General features: G+C 53.0%; 1 protein-coding gene across 8 annotated transcripts in view; it reads right to left on the bottom strand.

Annotated features, from left to right (window-relative positions):
* The window catches only part of DTX2 (deltex E3 ubiquitin ligase 2), a 36,699-nt gene that overhangs the window by 3,338 nt on the left and 13,056 nt on the right, over positions 1-20,305 (bottom strand). For 6 of the 8 annotated variants that reach the window (XM_081053370.1, XM_081053371.1, XM_081053372.1 and 3 more), the window contains 5 exons: positions 17,922-18,558; positions 11,781-11,881; positions 4,768-4,908; positions 2,142-2,215; positions 644-802 (listed from right to left, as the gene is read on the bottom strand). In XM_081053370.1, coding sequence (XP_080909496.1) covers positions 644-802; positions 2,142-2,215; positions 4,768-4,908; positions 11,781-11,881; positions 17,922-18,558 — 1,112 coding nt within the window. The remainder of the gene's footprint in view (positions 1-643; positions 803-2,141; positions 2,216-4,767; positions 4,909-11,780; positions 11,882-17,921; positions 18,559-20,305) is intronic. The other 2 variants (XM_081053373.1, XM_081053374.1) reach the window with 1 other exon arrangement.

Raw genomic sequence — 20,305 nt, 5'->3', positions numbered from 1 at the left:
GAATGCCACACACTGAGCCGGCAGCCCTGACAGAGCACCTAGGCACAGCCACCCGCTGTCTAGATGGAAGGAGGCCCGCCGGGGGTTGGGGACAGGTCAGCTACTGTCACACACGGGTTCTGGGCAGATGGCCTGATACCCAGGCAGCCTGGATTCCAACAGCTTCCTTGGAAAGGTAAGTTTTGCACCAGAAACTCATTATACAAGTTTCATTAAAGGGGTAAGTACCAGGAGACTGGCATCAGGTAGGAAAATTAGGTTTATAAGTAAAAGTCCCACAGTCAATTCACATTTAAAATCAAGCAGGAAACAGTGTGACTGATCAACTGTTGGTGCTGGCACCCTGGCTGGCACAGGATGCACTGGGTTACTGCCGAGAGAGGCCAACCACGCCTGAAGGTCTGCCACACGACTCAGGTCTCTGTCCTCCCAAACTCTATTTTGGCCCAACTCCACTGAAGGAAGCGCAGCCAGGCATCACCTGCCACCCCCAGCCCCCAGCCGCTGACCCCATCCTGCTGCAGGGCAGGGGCTGCCGCCAAGCACGCCCCGGGTCCTTTCAGGGCAGCTCCTGTCACTTGCTCAGATGCAGCGTGACCGGACGGGTCACCCCTGGCCCCACCGGGGGGCAGCATGTGCGCACCTTGTTCCCATTGCAGTACATGGCCAGCAGGCAGAGCAGGTGGAAGGAATGGCTGCACTTGGTGAGGCAGCCCACTGCCACCGGCCCAATGGTCTTGCTGTCGGTCACGTCACTGTACCCAGACACCACGGACAGTTTCTCCATACAGATGATGCAGTCCTGGGAGGGGAGCAAACACAGGGCACTGTCACCAAGACAGACACGCACCCAGAGAGGCACGTCTCGTAGAAAAAGCTCTGCATCTGATGAAATACGGAATTACAGCCGAAGCCAGTCCAACCGCCATTTGTTCCTGGGAGCAGATGAGTCCCCGGGGTCTGTGTCCTCAGGGGGCGCCCCACAATAGGAGGGAAGGCAGCCAGGGGCCAGTGCCATAACAGAAGCACAGGCCAAGACGGCAGTAGGACAGCCAGACAGAGAGGACAGAACACGACAGGCCCTCCAATCTGCGTTTCCAAGAGAGAAGAGAAGTGTGTGACGGGCATTCCGGGTAGAGGCAAGAGAATGCTGTGAAGCATGAACCAGCGCAAAGTTTAGGAGGCGCGGTGGCACCTGCGGGGGTACATGAGACAAGACGGACAGAGGAGTAGATCCAGAAGCTTCTGATGGCTGTGCTCAGGAGCTGGGCTTTGCCTTACACATCGAGGCCCCACTGAGGGGTTTTAAGCACGAGTACTACAGCAGTGTGTCGGCTACGCAGATGGCAGCTTAGAGGGGAGGAGAGCGGGGGCAAAGCAGCCCAATTGTGCCCAATGAACACAGGGCAAACCAAAGACTGACAGTGCTGCGAGTGGGCGCAGAGAGGGCTGGAGGGAAACACGAGGATGCCCTTCAGGTCTGTCTCAACCTTTACCACCCAGATGTTTCTCACGTACCCGACTTGCGGGAGACACAGGCCAGTGAAGAGTCCTCGGTCCTGAACTGGAACGACTGACATTTAACCCACCTCCTCCAGAGTCTCCAGGACTCTCCGTTCAAATAGGAGAAAAGTGACACTAGTAGCCCCCAAAATGTGGCCCAGCAGAGAGGTTCGGGTCCTACTTAAGCTGTTACGGGGGGGCTGGCAGGCCCTGTAACTTATGGGAACCTGCCCATACTCTCCCAGCAGCCAGAGGGGCAGCACTGATGCCTGGACAAGGCCACTTCCCTTCTACACTGGCGTCAGCTCTCGGAGGTGGGGCAGGCTCTCCCCGCCCTCGTCTCCAGGCGCCCTGGCCCCCAGGACCGAGGCCTGTGCAAGAGGAGCTTAGCTCAGGAGCACAATTGTGTGTGGCAAAGCTAAAATCAGAAGCCAAGTCTCCGAAGCCGCAGCCGCCTCATCTTGCAGAGGCCTGCCTCCTGGGGGAGGCCGGGAGATTACACCCCAATGCCCAGAGCATGGCACCCAGAGGCTCCTGGGGACGTGCCCTTCCAGCAGGGACAGGATGGCATCCTGTCCTCTGGGCTGCCTCTTGCTCCTAAACAAAACTAGGAGCAGCACGGCTGTCATGACACCTACCTCATCTGGGGCCGTTTTCAGCTCTTTAGTGTAGTTTCTGATCACCTGCTCTGGCTCTGGCTTCGAAGCTCCTCCTAGAAGAGAGGAGAACATCAGCAGTGCCCCAAGGAGCATGAACTTAGGACGCTGAAACCAGAGAGGAAGGAGGACGAGGGAGAGGTCCAAGCTGCCAGGAGGGTGTTAGAGGGGCTGAAACGGGAAGGTGAGCATGCGAGAGGGGAGAGAGGTGAAGCCAGGGGCAGAACGCTCTGCTTGGTTCAGCCCTACACAGGCCCACCCACCGGAGGCCCTGGAGCCCCGAAGGGGTGCAAGTGGGGCAGAGGCAGCAGCTGGTCACAGCCCTCCGTTCCTGTGTATATTTGGTCAGAAAATTGGACCCAGGCTCTTCAGAGGACAAGGGGAAGAGTCAAATGGCAGCTTCTAGAACAAACTACTCTGGAGCATGTGCTGGCGGGTTGTTTCACTCCACTCTTATTATTTGGGTAAGAACGTCTTGGTGAGAGGAGTATTACGTTGAGCGTGCAGAGGACGCCTGCCCCGTGTGAGCCTGTGTGCATGCTGACTGGAGAGGACGGCACACTGATGCTGTCACGAAAAGCTGCAGTCTGTTCGAGCCTGTCCCTAGACTACAGGGGCTCAGGGACAAACCTACTCGGTTACAAAGCCAAGTGACTCTGGGCAGCAGACAAGATGCAGCAGGAAGCGAGTACCTGGCTGCCGGGATCCTCTCAAAATCTCCCATTCATCTGTGTACACGTGCACCAACCCTGTACCAACAGACCCACCCAAGGCCAAGACACTCCCCCAGCTGGTGAGAGAGCTGGCACGGCCGGGGATTGTCCAGACAGAGGCAGCGGCAGAATCAGAGAATGGCAGCAAAGCCTGTGTGAGAGCGCAAAGGAGGGGCAGGGAGACCAGCGCAGCCTGGGAGTGACCTCATCCGGCCTCAAGGTCATTGGGGAGCTCCTGATCCCAGCTGGTTTGAACCCAAGGGGCTCCGGTTTAAACGAAGCTCACGGTCCTGTGGCTGCAAAGATTTGTACGAGCCTGAGGGTTTAAAACCTAGCTCCCTCTAGACCACAGAGAGCCAGGTGATAGGTATGAGGGGAGCAGAGAGGGCGGGACCAGGCAACGTTAGGCTGATTCTGGCTCTTGTGCTGGGACCAAATCACGTCACCTCTGAATCTCAATTACCTCGTCTAAAAAGTGAAGACCCAATACTGACAAAGCTGTGATAGCTGTAAAGGCATGAGCCGCTATTACCTGAAAGGCAGCTACTGGAAAAGGAACAACCCCCCTACACATACCCACAAACACCCCCTCACACACCCACACACACACAGGCTCTAGGACCCTGGCTCTGGCCACTGTGGTGAGAAAGCCACAGCGGCTGGCGGCACCGGGAAGCCGTCCTGGCAGTGGGGACTCACACGGGGGGAGGAGCCTCTCAGGAAAGCCTGGTGGCTACAGGCCCGGCTGCAGATGACCCCAAGAGCCCACCCCTGGGACCAGCCTCTGGCTCCCCTCTGGGGAGGCAGGCTTGGCATCCCACTCCCCCACCACCTGCCTTCACCCAAGCCTGAAGGCAGCTTCCACATTTCTCCAAGAAGGGGCCAGCCAGGTGACCATCCACGCCCAGGAAGGCCAGAGGGTCTGTGTTCTTTCCAGGCAAACCAAGTGCCTCAGGAAGCTGCGGCCTGCCCCAGCCCACAGACCTGTCTCCACCTCCAAGGCAGAGTAAGAGCTGGAACGGGATCAGGAGCGCAGAGCCCGCCTCGGCTGCTGGGGTGGGGCTGGAGCAGGGACCGGGTAGGTAAAGCCCTGCCTGTCCCTGGCCTTTATCCTACCCTGTGGGTAGGGGGTTGGACAGGCAGTGGACAGGATCAGAGCAGCCACACTTACTATGTGTCAGGTGCTTCACGTGTGGACTTTCTGTTCCTCACAAGAAACCTGCTAAGTAGGAGGCATCTGCTCATGAACGGAGACACTCGCTCGCATGACATCACAAAGCTAGTGAGTGCTGGAGCCATGCCCCCTGCTCACCACACTGTCCTGAAGGTCACTGGGCTTGCAACGTCTGTGTTTCTCTGGCCCCATGCTGGAGCCAAAGCCACAGCTGGCTTTAGAAAAAGTTTACAACTTACTACCTACAGGTCCCTCCACACAAGTCTTGTTAAAACTCACAGAACCTTCTAGAACCATTTCTTCCCCAGCCGGGTGACAGGCAGGGCGGTGGTCATCGGGGGACCCCTCTGAGGTAGATCAGACAGGGCTGTGGGCCTTTCCTGAGACACACACTGGCCCCAGTGGAAGGGACAGTCGTCCCTCACCCTGAGCCAGGCCTCACCCCACATGTGTGTCTGCAAAGTCAGAATCCTCAAGTACAGGCCCATCCCACTCCAACTGTGCCAGGGAGACAGGACCTGCACCCGGGAATGCAGGGGGCCACCTCTGCTGCCAGGGGCAGGGAGAAGGACCGTGAAGCCTGTGCCCCCGCAGGCGGGGTGAAGGAAGAGGAGAAGGGCTATGGGAATCAGAGAAGAGCAATCAATGCGGGAGAGTCAGAGGCAGCAAGACTCAGAGGCAGCTGAGCAGAGGCCAGAGAGCATTTGTGAGCAGGAACTACCTTTCATGGACATTTTCCTCAATCTCTTAACTGAGCTGTGACTTTTAGAGGCCAGACAGGAGGCGGGAGGGCTGGCGGGCTGGGGTGCGCGGCTAAGACACACAGGGAGTCCGATGGCTGACATCAGAACACTCGTCATGCCTACACGGGGTGTGAGATCAGACATGCAGAGGGGAGAAACGTTAGGAGTCATTCAGCACGTGACGTCCACAAACCCCGGCTGAGCCCAGGTGGCACTGTGAACGGCCATCAGGACCCACCGATCTCCCCGGGGAATCCAGCGGCTCGAGGCTGCTGGGGCATCCCCAGGCTGGCATGGCTAAGCTCTAGGCCAGGAACAGTGAGAAGCCCGGCTCACTGGAGCCCTGGCCCCAAGTTCCACAGGTGTCTGGACAAGCAACCGATCAGCCTGTGCCCAGAGTTTGCAGGGGGGCAAAGCTGTTTGCTTCAGGAGCGGGCAGGATGCCACCCAAGGAAGCCTCCTGAGCAGTTCCGGATGGCGTCTCCCCATGCCAGGCACAGGGAAAGAGAGACGGGCGCCATGAAAGTGTGCAGCCAAGCTATGGAAACGTGGATGGTCTCTAGAGTCCACAGGCCTCCCCGTGATCCTGCTGCACATGTGCTGCCTTGACTCTGGGTCACCCTGCCTCCACGGGGGTGCTGTTTGCTTTCCATGCCCTATCTGGCCTGTCTAGGTGGCTTCAGTGCCATCACCGGGGTGGGCGAGCAGGAACGCTCCCCAACTGAGGTGTCCCCACAGCCCACATGACTGCTCTCTTCTAGTACAGCAAAGGAAGGCCACAGCTTCCTTCCTTCTCTGGTGCCCTTGGCAGGGCCGGGGCTTAAACAGCCCCTGTGCCCTGCGTGGAGCACGGTGGGCAGGCCCACAGCGGGTGGGCAGGGCATCAGGCAGCCCTGCTGACATGGATGGTCCGGATGCCGGTAGGAGGCAGCCTCACTGCTCAGCTTGGCACTCCACACGAGCTGGCCCTCCTCCCACACTGCACTCTGCACCCCCCGAGGACCCAACACTTCCTGAATACAGCGTGTCCTCCTATTGGGGTCCCTATCCTGTCACACTCTCAGCCTACCATGCTGCCCAGAGCACCACCTCCCCAGCCGCCTGTCCTCAGTCTGGCTCAAAAGAACCCGCTCCCGAGGGAAGGGAGCTCGGGGCTTCTCCTCGGGCACCTCCCTAAGGGTGGCTTTCCAGGTGCTCAGAATCTGGCTCTGGGTCTGTGCACCATGAGCAGCTTGGGGTGGGCAGTGGAGCTCCTGGCCCTGCTGGGCTCCATTCCCCACCCAGGCCAGGCGGAGCATGCTGCCCACTCCAGACGCCATTCAGAGAGGTAAGGGGGCACATGGCCTCGGGACCCACCAGACCAGCTGCAGTGGCCTCCACTGGAAGAACAAAGGCTCTCGACGTGGCCAACGTGCCCAGTCAGGGACAGAAGCAGGGGCCAGTAGCAGCCTGAACAGCGCAGCCCAGTGAGGTGGGGTGCATTGTGGTGGCCGCTCGAAGTGCCATCAGAAGACCAAGGCTGGACCCTGGGTGCCTGCTTGTCAGGTAATGCAAAGTCACAGGGTCCCAAGGTTTGCTCCTGGGCTTAAATGTGGCTTCCCTTAGGAACTAAACGTCAGGCAGACTGAATGACAAGCAGACACAGGGGGCAGAAAGATGGGGAGAACCACGGACCTTTGTACTGACCACAGCCTCTTCCTTCAACATCAATTAGCTCCCTCCCTTCAACTAGACCTCTCCTGAAGCATCGTCTTGGCAGGCAGTCCCTCCCTGAGCACCCCATCTAAGAGGGCATGTTCCCCTCCAGCTCGGTCTCCTTTATTCTGCTCAGCGTTCTTACCACCTGAGGACTCGCTCGTCTGTTTCTGTGACTGTCTCCCCCGCAGTGAGCACCGAGGGCAGGGCCAGGTCACAGAAGTGCTGGGGAACAGTCACCCCTGGGACCACCACCACCAGCCTCCCGGAGGCCAGCATAAACAACGCTCCTGCCCTTTCCGATGCAGGACCCATTCCCCTGAATTCAAGTCTCAGACACAGGTCTCCACCTAGACGCCTACAGAGGGCCAGCCTACCTGCTTATGACACAGTGGGAAAATCACCCCCCGGAAACAGTGTCCAGTGGACAGAATGGTGGGAGGACACCAAGAGCGAACCATCACATCTTCTACAACAGCTCAGGACAGCCCCCCAAACTGCTAACATCCCCAAGTAACTAATAGCTCCAACAGCCACAGCTTTTCCTCCACTCCTCTGAGAGGACTCCCCTCTGCTGTCAGAGCCCCTGGAGACTGCAGTGCTCGTACACAGCAGATGTGCAAACACCCTCCTCTGGCACCAAGGGGCAGCCTTGCATCCAGTGACCAGGGCGCAGGTTCAAGCTCCTCCTCCTCCGGCTCGGGCCTTGCCAAGCAGGGTTCAAGGCCAGCACCCCTGCTCCTCGGCTCTCCGATCTCGGGCAGGTTGCAGCAGCACAAGGTGCACATTCCTCCTCCCTCACAGAGTGGCAACCTGGCCCCAGCATCAGGGTCCCATTCCACCCCAACCCCCCAAAAGAAGGCCAAGCCATGCAGCAGCCAGTGAAACTGTCACCTGAGGCACTCCTGGCCTGACCTGGGGGTGGCTCCTCTGTGGCCCAGCACAGGGGGTCACAGTCCACCCAACAGCACAACCACTTGTTTGTAAACTACCTGCAAAACCCTGTGCCCAAATGCCCACCTCCCTGCAGCCGTGCCCGAACCCGTATTCCCAAATCCATAAACAGCCCAGGCTGAGAACATTCTCTAAAACCTGCTTCTCGGGGGCCAGCACAGGAGCTCTTGTTCCCTGCAGCCCTAGACAATGGCCTCACCAGCAGGTACAAGCCAGAGACTTGCACCCAGGGGAGGCAGCACCTGGTCACGGGCTCCCGGGGGGGACCAAGTTCTTGAAACTTGGCAGTCTATTTCCCCAGTGAGTAAAATGGAGGTTAAAGTACCCACCTACCTCCAGGATTGCTCTGAGAGCCAAGGTGATGGGGGACAGTGAGGAGAGTTCTAGGTACTCTCACCGTAGCAGCAATGCTGCAAGCATTTTTGCCACAAACACTTCGCTGCATAACTATAATAATTGGCCATAAGGCAATTTTGCCACAAAAAAGACAAAATCATGACAAACAAAAGAGGGACATTAAAAATGAAAACAAAATTAAAAAGACTTTATTGTGAAATATAAAAATTTGAATACCTTCATGGCAAATACTGAGCAAATACCTGATTTTATTTTGTGGACTGTACTTAAGAACATGTCTTCGTTCTATGGGAAATGGGGGTCAACTCTTTTCTCTCCTCCCATGTGGTGTGTTTCAAAATAACCAGCTAACTCGTGGGGCAAATCATCATCATCTGGAAGAAATGCTATTTTAACCACCACTATTATTTAACTATTTTCTCCACTACTTCGTTAATGGAAAAATAAAACCAAACAGACCAAAAAATAAACAAACAAACAAAAAAAACCCTGTTAATCAGTTATTTTATTCTTTTTATGACAAAACTACTTTATGGCCAATTAGTTATGCAGCATAAATGTCTGCAGCAAACATGCTACGGCGAAAATACTGGACACGATTGAGGACAATCTGGGACGCAGCCTAGAGAGGGTCTTCAGGGGAGAAGAGAGGGAGCGAGGGCTCCTCAATACCCAGACCACTTCAAGAAGTTATTGTAACATACATGTTAAAGCCTTGGTGACTACAGGAGCTGGGCCATGTGCAGGCCGGGCCTGTTCACCTACAACCTTTCTGCAAGACCACTACCGTATTTCCCCGAAAATAAGACCGGGTCTTATATGAACTTTTGCTCCAAAAGATGCATTAGGGCTTCTTTTCAGGGGATGTCTTATTTTTTCATGTACAACAATCTACATTTATTCAAATACTATCATGTCATCTTCTTCTGGAGCATCGTTATAACTCTCCAAACCCATAATTCCGGCTTGAATTTCTTGCGACTCTACTTCCTGTAGAACCATTGGCCCCAATCTCTCATGTCCAGCAACAGAGTTCTCCTTAAATGAGCACTCTTGTCCGCTCGTAGTGCATTGGCAACACGGCTGTCAGTGATTTTATCCCCTGAATTTTTCACCCAAGTCACGACCTCTTGCAGGCTAGGCTTCACAAAGTTTCCACGCTGATTTCTCTCCATTCTATTTTCAATGTAGTCATTGATTTCCATGCGCAAATGGTCCTTGAATGGCTTGTTTATTGCAAGATCAAGAGTCTGGCGATAGGCAGTCATTCCTGCGGGAATCATTATTTGATCTATTCTTCTCTCTGCAAGGAAGTTCTTCATGTCTTTAGCGCGTTGAGTGCTGGCTGAATCCCAGACCAGCAGACCTCTTTGGCCACCTAGCAAAACAAGTGGCAGCATTAAATCGACCCACTTCCTTATAATTGCTTGTGTGCACCAGGCTTTTTTGGTTTCAAGAGCATAAATGCCTGAAACATGTTCAACCTTATCTTTTTTGCCCTTAGTGATGATTAGAGGTGGGGCTTTCTTTCCATCCTGACGAATTGCCAAAGTACAGGTAACACGTGCACTTTCATAACCAGTGGAAGAAATATAGATTAACGAGGCACCCCTCTGATCAATTGTCATTTGAGATCCTTGGCCCAGAAACACAGCAGTTTCATCCACAGCAATCATGTTGGAGAGCTGGTATTTAGAAAAGTCGATGCCATCAACAAAGGATTTGAATGTAAATGCACGTTTAAAAACTTCAGTATCTTCCAGTGTGAACAGTGTTGTCGACCTTAGAGGCAGTTCATATCACTGAAGGAAACCATCCAGCCAGCATTGTGATGCTTTGAATTCTTCTGGGAATATTTCTAACTGTGGTGCCATTGCACGGGCAAATGCTTGAATATCAGCCCTGCGCACAACCAAAGCCTTTGCTCTCCTGTCAGTAATCCATTCACAGATGATGTCCTCCAGCTCAGGAAATAATGGTTACCCACCTGATCCACACTTGCGCTTCTTAGCATTTCCCTCGTCCACCTATTGACTGAGGTTATGGTATTCTGCTTGCCATTTTCAGACCATTCAGAGATCCACCTTCTTCTCTTTGCAGAAAGCCATAAGATTCTTGCCCCAGGAGTCCTCTATGATTTCTTTCTTATACTCAACGGAATAGCTCTTTCTTTTTGCACTCATCTTGTCTGGGGGTCAAAATATTATTCCCTTTAAATCTACCATTAAATCAAGTGTTAACTGAAGACTTACGAGATAGGAGTGGCAACAAAAATGATGACAGTTAAAAATGACGAAAAATTGCAGGCACCAAAATTCAGAAAACGTTTCTTTATTTCACACGAGTGCATTAAGTACGTCCATTACAACACACGACGTATTGAATTATGAAGCTTCACATTAGACACAACCACATCATTATCAAGTGCGCACGTTATTTGTGCATGTGTCTGTATTCCGATTGGTCATTTGGCAATAAGTCTCAAGTTCATCTGTTTATATAGGTGTTTACCTCTCATCCAAAGGCGCCCACTTGGGTATTTACAAATATTTAATTATAATTTATACTATCATTTAAATATTAATATCAATAATATGACTTAATTATATTTAATTTATATTAATATTTTGTAATTCAATATGTCCGTGTGTGTTGTAACAGACGTACTAAATGTGTCCATCTGGCTGACGATCTTAACTGGGGCTTATTTGGGGTAGGGCTTATACTATGAGCATCCTGAAAAATCATGCTAGGGCTTATTTTCTGGTTAGGTCTTATTTTCAGGGAAATACAGTAACACACACACACACACACACACACACACCCCTTATCTGACTTACCTATGGCCTCTGATGCCACAAGAAGACATAAACTGGGCAGGAACTCTCTAGTTACCACATCTTTGTTCACTGTTTCCTCTGCCCTAGCAGAGGGTTGATGGCTGAGCAGCTGAAGCAGATGCCAGGGGGCCTGCAGAGTAGGGTCTCCCCTCTGGGGCTTTCCCGACCCCACTCCCCCATCTTCAATCACCTCTCTGACTGGTCTTCCCACTTCCTCTAAGGGCCCTTCTTCCCGCGATCTCTGTAAGCTTACACACTCCCATGGGGGGGTGAAACGGTGGGCAGAGGTCACCCCATTGCACCGAGACTGTTCACCTGAGCTGTCCGTCCACACTCCCCCTGCCCCAGGCCAGCTCTGTCTGTCTATACACAGCCATCAACCCCTCATGCCTCCCAGCTGTTCCATCAGACCCAGGAGCAGCACAGGGGTAACAACTAAGAGGCCAGATGCTGAGGACAGAGTGCTTGGGGCTGCACCCCAGCTCTCCAAGGCGGGCCAGCTTACCTGAGGCGTGAAGTCAGGCTCCACAGGGTCTCCCTGCCTCTAGGACCGTCCCCTCCAATTCCCTCTGTGTTATCACAGTGGCTCACCTAACACACACCGGCGCTCTGCTTATTTCCATTTTGACCTTTCAATGATGGTTCACTACCCTCAGTCTACCTTTCTGTAACACTTTACATTTCTCGTAAGTTAAAAAATAACTTCTGGTGTCTCCCTAACATCTGTAAAAAGAATTTAATAACAGTTCCAAGATGCATGGTTAACAAAAGATCTAGCTGCATGGTTAACAAAAAAGCCACTTATTCGGCATGTCACTCCAGCTTAGATAGTTCTGAAATTTCCCAGAGGGCTCCTTCAGGGACATGTCTAATGCATTTCAGAACAGAGGAGTGACTCTTGAACCACAATTCAAGAGTGAAAATTTAGAAGATGGGGAAAGATCCACGGACCAGGGCATGCATAGTCATCAGGCATGACCCCCACTGAGAGACAAAGGAGGGGCACCCCAGGCTCAGTCACCAGACGTACAAGAGGCACTGCCCCTGTGGGTTTCCAGGAGAACAGAGAGGGTGACCCCCCCACCCCACAGTCTCCCCCACCCCAAGTCCTGTTGGACCCCTGAGCCCAGGAGCAGCGTGCCTACCTGCGAGCGCTTGCTGGACCCTGCTGGGCTTCGGCACGTGCACGGCCACAGTGGTGGGGACGCTCCCAGGGCTGCTCACGGGACCGCTGGGGAGGGAGGCACTTGGGGAAAAGACAGAGCAAAGCTTAGTGTTTGGAGCTGACTTAGCAGAAACGGGAGATGGAGAAACACCGGGTTAGGGTTACACTGGTGCTGCTGAGACCCCTTCACGGTTTCACTTTCCACCGCTGCTTCCCTGGAGTGAGGGTTTCTGCTTTTTTCTTTCTTTTTTAAATTAAAGATCTTAATGAAGAGTATTAGGAAAGAGGAGCAAAGAAATCTGAATTTCACCACTCTCAGATCCAAACTGACCTACAGAATCTGAATACTTAAGACGTTAAGCTCTGAGCCCAGTCCACCATCACTTTCTCTGCCAAAATCAAGTGACGAGAGCCAGGCAGTGGACAGGAGGGAATGGCAGGCAGGGACTGCTGGAGTTTGGGGTTTCATCTTTTTACAAGGTATTAAGAATGAAGCTTTAACTGTCAAAAAATGTTTTCCTGGGCAATCCAGAGACTCTGACGACAAAGAATTCTGAGCTCACCAGCTCCATCAAAATGAAAGCTTTATGGTGGCTGTAGAGGGGAACGGGGCAGAAACCACTGTAACCAGTGATGAAGATACATTGCCAGGAATAGGACCCATCAGTATCAGAAGCCCTAAGAAATGACGCTCTGAGGCTACGTCATTTTTGTGGTTCCTGCCAAGACTGCATAACCTCAGTCCAAATCATGAGAAAACATCTCACAAACCCAAATTAAGGGACATCTGACAAAGTAACTCACGAAAGTGTTAGGTTATGGCAGATGAAGAAAGACCCAGGAACTGTCACACACAGGAGGAGGAGAATTAACAACTGGATGCAAAGTGGGGTCCCAGAGGATCCTGGGACAGAATTGAGAACAGTGATGGAAAATCTGGTGAAAACCAAAGCCTTTTAGTTTAGTTAATTGTACTGCACCAACGGTAATTCTCTGGTTCTGGAAACTGTACTATGGTTATGAAAGACACTAATATGAGAAGTCAAGTACAGGAGATAAGGAAACTCTCTGTACTATTTTTGAAACTTTTCCGTAAATCTAAAATTGTTCTAAATAAAGGAATTTTTTTTTTTTTTTAAATGAAGGTCTCACTTCTCACAGTGACTACGTTCAAATCACTCATTTGGTTTTAGGCCATATTTTTCAATGATAATAAACCCAAGTCATTATGGTTGGGGGGAGCCCTGCACTGGAGAAAATACGTGCAGATGGCCTGAGATGGCTGCCAGCTCGCTCCTCCCCTCCCGATTCCTGAGTCCTCCCGTGTGACAGGTGATGACACAGGAAGTTATGAAACCCTTCCGCGCAGTCCCTGCACTGAAGCGCCCCAAGGACAGGGCTGGGCACATCCATCTCTGTTCTGCTGGGCCCAGCCAGGAGCCAGGAACTGGGAAAGTGCTCACAAATTGATGGACGGCTCCAGTCTACTGTGCTACCCACACAGCTGCCAGCACTTCCAGAAACCAATGCTTCCAGAAGCTGCCCCAGATCCTTCCTCTCCACCAGCCATGGGTCACAGGTCCAGCTGGTGGAGACTACAGGGAGCTAGTTGGTCCTGCTCCAAACCAGAAAACCTCACACTCAGCTGGTGCTGAAAGCCATCGGGGTCTCACACAGGGTCTGGAGCTCAGCAGGTGCTCTAGTATTTATTTGAGAGAAGAAAGCGGTTGTTTTCGTTTCCGGATTGTTTTCCCCACACAGAACAGCCGATGCGGCCATGCTACTCAATTAGCAGCTTCTTGCCCTCATCCACTCTCAGCCCTAAGGAAACGATGGAACTGAGTTTAGAGCGCTCTGATTCTGCAATGTTAAGGAGGGCTGGGCTAAGGTGTTGGCCCACTAAATTCTGTTTAACTTGGAATAAACTCCATCCCTTTCCCACTTTCTGAGCCTCTTCCTCCATTTTGTTTTTTTTTTAAAGGAAGGTAGATAGTCTCTGATGGTCTTTGCAATTCCCAAGTTTTATAAGTAAAGGAATTTGAAAAGATATAGCTCTTCCAGGCATCTTTCATCTCCCAAGCCAACTTTCCAGGGAACACTGAGGTTGAGCCCTTAGCTAGGAAGCCGGAAGTTCAGAGGCTTGGCTCTACAATAGCTCAGAAGCAGTGGGCTATTCAGTGGGCTCGGCACCACTGGCCCAGACGGGCTCCAGGAGGTGGGGTCTTCCTTCACCACGGAGAGGCACCGATCTGAGGGAGAAGGCCTAGTTTCACGTCTCACCCCCAAGAATTAGAGCAGAAAAGAGACATGCAGTGAGGCTTCCAATGGGCAGCTTCCCCCGGAAGTGGGACCAGGAACCAGGAACTATGACTGGTTCTATCTATTTGCATAGGGAACTCCTGATATGACCACTTCCCCTACAATGTATCCCAGCTCCTACCCACGTTTCCCTGCAGTGATCAGAGGGAATGACACAGAAAAACATGCATGCCAAGATGGGGATTCTCAGAGGCGGACAGAACCCTGGAGATCACAGGTCCCCTCCACCCTCCTCAGAGCTCAGATGAGCAGAACGTTCCCGATGTGATCGGGCACCATTTGCTCCATGAAGTGCCCTTCTGAGAATTTCCTTAGTCACTGCCTCAGGACTCCCTCCCCGACTCCTCGGTTCTTGGGTCTACCTACTAGGCCCTACCTGGCCTTCCTTCTGAGACCATCTCTAGGGGCTTCCGGATGGAGCTGAGAACATGAGAATGAGAACTTCTAGTCTTCCACACAGACAGAATTTGACCGACTCAGGTGAGGGGCAGTGACAGGAGACTAGAGACTAAGGAAATGCAAGCTCCCCACAGGCCAGCAAGGCCAGCGCCGACAGGGGGCCTCCGACAACTTGGTCAGTACAATGAGCATCAGATGTGGAGTCTGGACACCCCACTTCCAGTGCCTGCTCCTGCTTAAAGCTGCGTGCCCTGTGGTCCCCTGTGCCCTCGGGTCCCCTGTCGAGTCCCCAGACAGCTTCAATTTCTCTATCTGTAAGATGAGAGTAATCCCAAAAGGCCCCAGGGCCATTGTGGGGCTACCATTGTTCACAGAAATGTCCATTGTTCCCCAGGCCTCAGAGGAACAAAGGGGTTACAGGAAGGCTGAAGGGCCGCCAGGCAACTTCCTTAAGGGCAGCACGAAACCCTGAAACCCACAGTAGTATCAGAGCAAAAGCAAACTTCAGAAACTGGCCAGCCCAACTCCAGAGTTGGAAAGGGAATAGTGCTGGCCCAGAGGCCTGCAGTGAGTTAGGTGGAAGGCCCACGTGGGACCCAGGACTCCAAATCAAACAAGGCTCTAGAGCCTGGCTGCCAGCAGGAGGAGTGGGGCGCCTTCACAGGGAGAACGGCAGTGAGAAAAGAGCAAATGAAAGCGAACTGGGAGAGCCATTCTCTAGGGCCACTTAGTGCAGGGACAAAGCACGGGGGGGCTGAGCCTAACTGCAATAGACTGCTGGTCCTCATCACTGTCCCAAGTCATTAAAATGCTTGACAAGCCGGCACACCCTCTATTAAAGAAGACGAGTGTGCATGACACATTTTGGCAAGTGTTCCATCCAACATCATTAAAACACAAGTTTTTGAGCTTAAAGGGATAAACCTCAGCTACCAGGAAATTTACTCAAATCCAGCAGCTCAGTGACAAAGGAAGCCCCTTCTCCATGTATTCCTGCCTACTCAGAAAGCCGCCCAGGGCACAAGGAGATCAGCCAGCCAAGGTTTCACCTGCATTGAGCAAGAAGTGATTTGAAACCACATGGCTTCTACAACTTTTGGTTTTACTCTCCCACATGTTCTACACATGGCCAGCTCTCAGGCTTCCCTAGCCCTTGGCGGTGTCCACCGTGCTGCCTTCTCTCCTCCACACACGGTAACTTGCACCTGACGCTACGGCATTCGTCTGGCCTCGGAACTACACCACAGCCCCTAGGGGAGACCAACCTGCCAAGTATTTTTAAGCTTCCCAGCCCTGATGGGTTTAAAAGGTCAGCCATTTACTCAGCCCCCCTCTGGCTCTACAACACCCATTAGAGAAGGGTTAACTGAAGAGGCCCCGCGACACATTACATATAGGAAAATCTTGTTTTTCAAAGCTGGGATAGGCTCATGCAAGTGAAGTACACCCCTCCCAGCTCCCCAAGAGCTGTAGGAGATAAAGATGACCATCCACTTTAGGAGGCAAGTCCCTTTGAGGCTGTTTCAACTAACAGAGCCGGCTGGCCCGGTTCCCTCCTGGCTTACAATGCAGGGCACGCAGCAGTATGTGTGGCCCAGCAGCAAAGGTAAGCCCATCTGGCCCAGCTGCTTTCCCTCAGTAACTTGCCTGGCCTGTACCAGTAGGGCCCAGAACAAGTCTCGGCCCTCAGGCTGGGGAGGGGACACCAACAGGAGCCACACACTGGGAGAAAGCAACCAAGCCTATTAAGTCACCTGGCTTAATCCCAGAACCCCAGCTCTAGAACCATCTAGAAATTTGCCTCAAAATAATTTTAAGAACTTAAGAACCCCAGAAGGCTTGCCAAAGCCAACCTAATAGCTCTCGCGCTGCTGATAATCATTCTGGGCTGGCAGACACAGCACACTTTTCTCTAAAAGTCTGCCCTTACCAAGGACTGGGCGAGCACGCAGTCCTGCTTCCTTATTTCTATGTCAAAGGCCACAGAGAAGGCGCCCATTCCCAGACAGATCTGATCCACACGCCCCAACTCCAGGGAGGAGATGCCCTGAGCCATCCGAGACCCATCTCTCCTCTCTGCCAATCTCTCCGCTCTTCCCTCGGGATGTCGTCTGCCTTCCTCTCACTCCGCCTTTCAGAGAGCTTCAAGAACTCCACGTGTCCCACACGGCCGCTCTGGGGCCTGGGTTTAATCCCAGCTCTGCATTTGGCGGCTGTGCTGCCAATCTCGTCAGCCTGCCTCAATGTGTTTACCCGTAAGCTCCTCAGCTTACCTGTAAGTACCTCACCCGTAAGCACCATCCCCCATGTGGCCGTTACGAGGATTAGTGCAATCACTCACATAGCCTGCTCAACGGGGCAGCTAGAAGGTGTGCTCAGCAAATGGCACTTGTCACTGTGTCTTATCAAAGCTGGCAGGGTCCTCGGAAACCCAGCTTGGGAAAATGCGAGAGGCCCAAGAAGCTGCTGAGGTCTCGGCCACACTAGGACATCAGCCCTCATTGCGGTCAAGTGGGCAGGGCCGCGGCTGGGTGAGCACGGCAGCACCACGATGCTGACTGGCTGAGTCAGTGCCAATCAGCAAGATGCTGACCCCTGGGAGACAGGGCAGCCATGGGCCCGCACCTCCAGTCACCACCTGCCCAGGTCACCCTCTTTCAGAAATCAGCCCCCATCCCACTACGACTCTGAATTCTCAAAATGGTCTCCAAACCCAACACTGAGTAACGATCAATGACGAGGCCCTCACCAGTCACAGGTCTCCGAGCACCCCGGGAACACCCCCACAGCGCCACTCAAGGAGCCTGGCTCACTCTGAAGTGCCACCTGGTCTGAATAGGGCCCATCGCCTCACCTTTCTCCAGGTGCAGAGAGCTCTGCCGGACACTGGACTGCATCAGCCTCAGAGCCGTCCTGTCACCTGCTGCTCCCACCCCCACACTCAACACTTTGCTCTCCCCTCAACCAGCGTTTAAGCATCAAAACTGAGCTCACAGCCTTCCTTTGGACAAGACTGTGGGCTTAGGGAGGGCACTGAACCTTCCCTGTCTGTCCTCTGTGCCTGGCACACAGGCGTCAGTGAAATGTCTCAGGCACATGGCACCAGCTACGTGGCCACAGCCGGAAGGTGGTTCACTGCTCTACACAGAGGGCCCGATTCTCCCGAGTGAACAGAGACGACTGGTTTTAACCCACGTGGCAACTAGCAGCACTCACGTCCCAGAGGGCAGGTGGGCTCTGTGGGAGGCAAGGCAAAGGAGACGACGACATGGTAGGGACACCAGGGAAGCAGGTGCCAGGCTTGCAGGCATTGGGATGAGTCTCCCTAACTAAGTGAAAGCAAACCCCAAGCCTGCTGACAAGGCCCCCCGAGGGACACAGCGGCCCCCAGTAACACAAGTACCTGGCTCCACTGGCAGTGGGTGGTCCTGGGGGCTGGTGCTGTGGTCCCAGGTGGGGGAGGCTGAAGCAGTAAAGGGGCTGGCTCCCCAGGGAGGGCGGCGCCCCACCCCAGGGGTTGGTGGTGTTCAGCCTAGGCGCAGACCTAGCCCCCGAGAGTGAGGGCTTGTTGTATGGGGCGAAGGCCTGGTGTGCCCCAAAGACAATGGCGGTCCTGTTGGAGGGCTGGGGGACAGGGTATGCGGGGAGGCTGGTCATGGAGTGGCGGTAGCGGCCTGACACGGGGCCAGTTCCACCGCCGCTGAGGCACTGATGGCAAGAGCAGGCGACTCCCGTGTGGCCCGGTGGAGCGATGACGGTGGTCACTGGGTAAGGGGGTCCTGCTTGGCGCCGCACGCTACGGCAGAAAAGCGAAGTCTTGTTGGTCTGCACGTGGGTGGCATAGTTGACGGTGTAGTTGTAGCCCAGGGGTGCCAAGTCCACGAGCTGGTTGCCCCTGGCCACCTGCTGCTCCAGATGGTCACAGACGCTGGCTTCATAGGCTGTCCAGGAGCCGTCGTCACTCAGCCACTCCCACACGATGCCCTGGCCGGGGGCTGAATGCTGGGGGAACAGGTGTCTCCGCACGGCCCGCATGGTGCCTGTTTCATAAGCAGCGTCACACAGTAATGGTTAGTTTGCTGGCGTCCCCAAAACAAAGGGATTTTTTTTCTACAACCAAAATAAACTGGTATGATCTCAGTGTATTTACAGGGTCACGGTGCCATCTGCCCTAAAGGATGGCATTGGTTATTCTTGCCAAATTGGGTAAAAGATACAGCGCTCTCTTTAGGGAAAGGAACCGTGGCCCAAAGGGACCAAGTGGCAGCGGGGTATCTGTGATCCTGGGCAGAGAAGTGCTGGCAGCTTAGGTCAAAGGACAGCTGTGGCTCAGACTCAATGAGGCTTTTAAAGATAACATTTCTAACGATGAAACCTATATAGCCTCACTTAAAAAACTGCAAACAGGGCCGGCCCGGTGGCTCAGGCGGTTGGAGCTCCGTGCTCCTAACTCTGAAGGCTGCCGGTTCAATTCCCACATGGGCCAGTGGGCTCTCAACCACAAGGTTGCCAGTTCGACTCCTCGAGTCCCGCAAGGGATGGTGGGCTCCACCCGCTGCAACTAAGATTGAACACGGCAATCTTGAGCTGAGCTGCCGCTGAGCTCCCGGATGGCTCAGTTGGTTGGAGCTTGTCCTCTCAACCGTGGGTTGCCGGTTCGACTCCCACAAGGGATGGTGGGCTGCGCCCCCTGCAACTAGCAACGGCAACTGGACCTGGAGCTGAGCTGCGCCCTCCACAACTAAGATTGAAAGGACAACAACTTGACTTGGAAAAAAAGTCATGGAAGTACACACTGTTCCCCAATAAAGTCCTGTTCCCCTTCCCCAAAACTGCAAACAAAAAACAAAACTGCAAACAAAGTATCAAGAAAATTAAATCATCCATAATCTAACCACCAAGAGAAAAGCACACAATTTATATTACATTGCATTTCTTCCCATCTAGTCTTCTAGGCTGTACATCAGGGTTCAGGGAACTGACTGACAATCATACTGAAAACTTTTCCTACTATTTTCATGTATTAAGCCATAAGTATTTCTTATGTCTCTAAAACGTTGTAAAACTGATTACTAATTGTTACATAATTCTCTTACATGGATGTACCACTCATTCCCTTTGACTTCTCAAGTAGCAACTATTGGGTAACACCCTGTGGTTAGCTTATATTCTTAATAAAATCAAAGCTGAAGATTAAGGAGGAAAAAAACATCAGTTTGGGCCGTGATTCCCATCGCACTTGCCAAAAGATGATCACGGCAATTACCTTCCACCCGGTCTCCACAACAGCCACAGGGAAACACTTAGCCCCAGATCAGATTATGTCACTTCTGGGCCCAAATCATTCCCTGGCGCCCTCTTTCAGAAAACAAGCAGTCGCTTTAAGGGACTGGAAGGCCCTGCACAATGCGCCGCCTCCCTCTCAGCCCTCCTTCAGCTCTGTCTCATCCCTTGCCAGTGCCACCTAAGCTCGCACTTCAAATCAACTGCTCCCAACACTTGACATTTCCACTCCCTGGTTAACACTTACTGCTGTCTGACACAACAACAATTTACACACTATTTATCTTGTCTGCTGCCTTTCTCAGTTGCTTGCAAACGTCATGAAGGCAGGGACTTTTATCTGTATCCAGCTTATTGGAAGCCTTCCTCCTTACTCACTGCTACAGGAATCAAAACATGGCTTCTCAGTCTAGGCACAAGTGACATTCTGAGCCCATGATCCTTTGTCACAGGGCTGGTCCTGCGCATTATAGGACGCTTAGCAGCATCCCTGGCTTCTACCCA

This window comes from Rhinolophus hipposideros (assembly GCF_964194185.1).
Source record: "Rhinolophus hipposideros genome assembly, chromosome: 7".
NCBI classification, from domain to species: domain Eukaryota; kingdom Metazoa; phylum Chordata; class Mammalia; order Chiroptera; family Rhinolophidae; genus Rhinolophus; species Rhinolophus hipposideros.
This window is presented reverse-complemented; position numbering and strand designations above follow the sequence as displayed.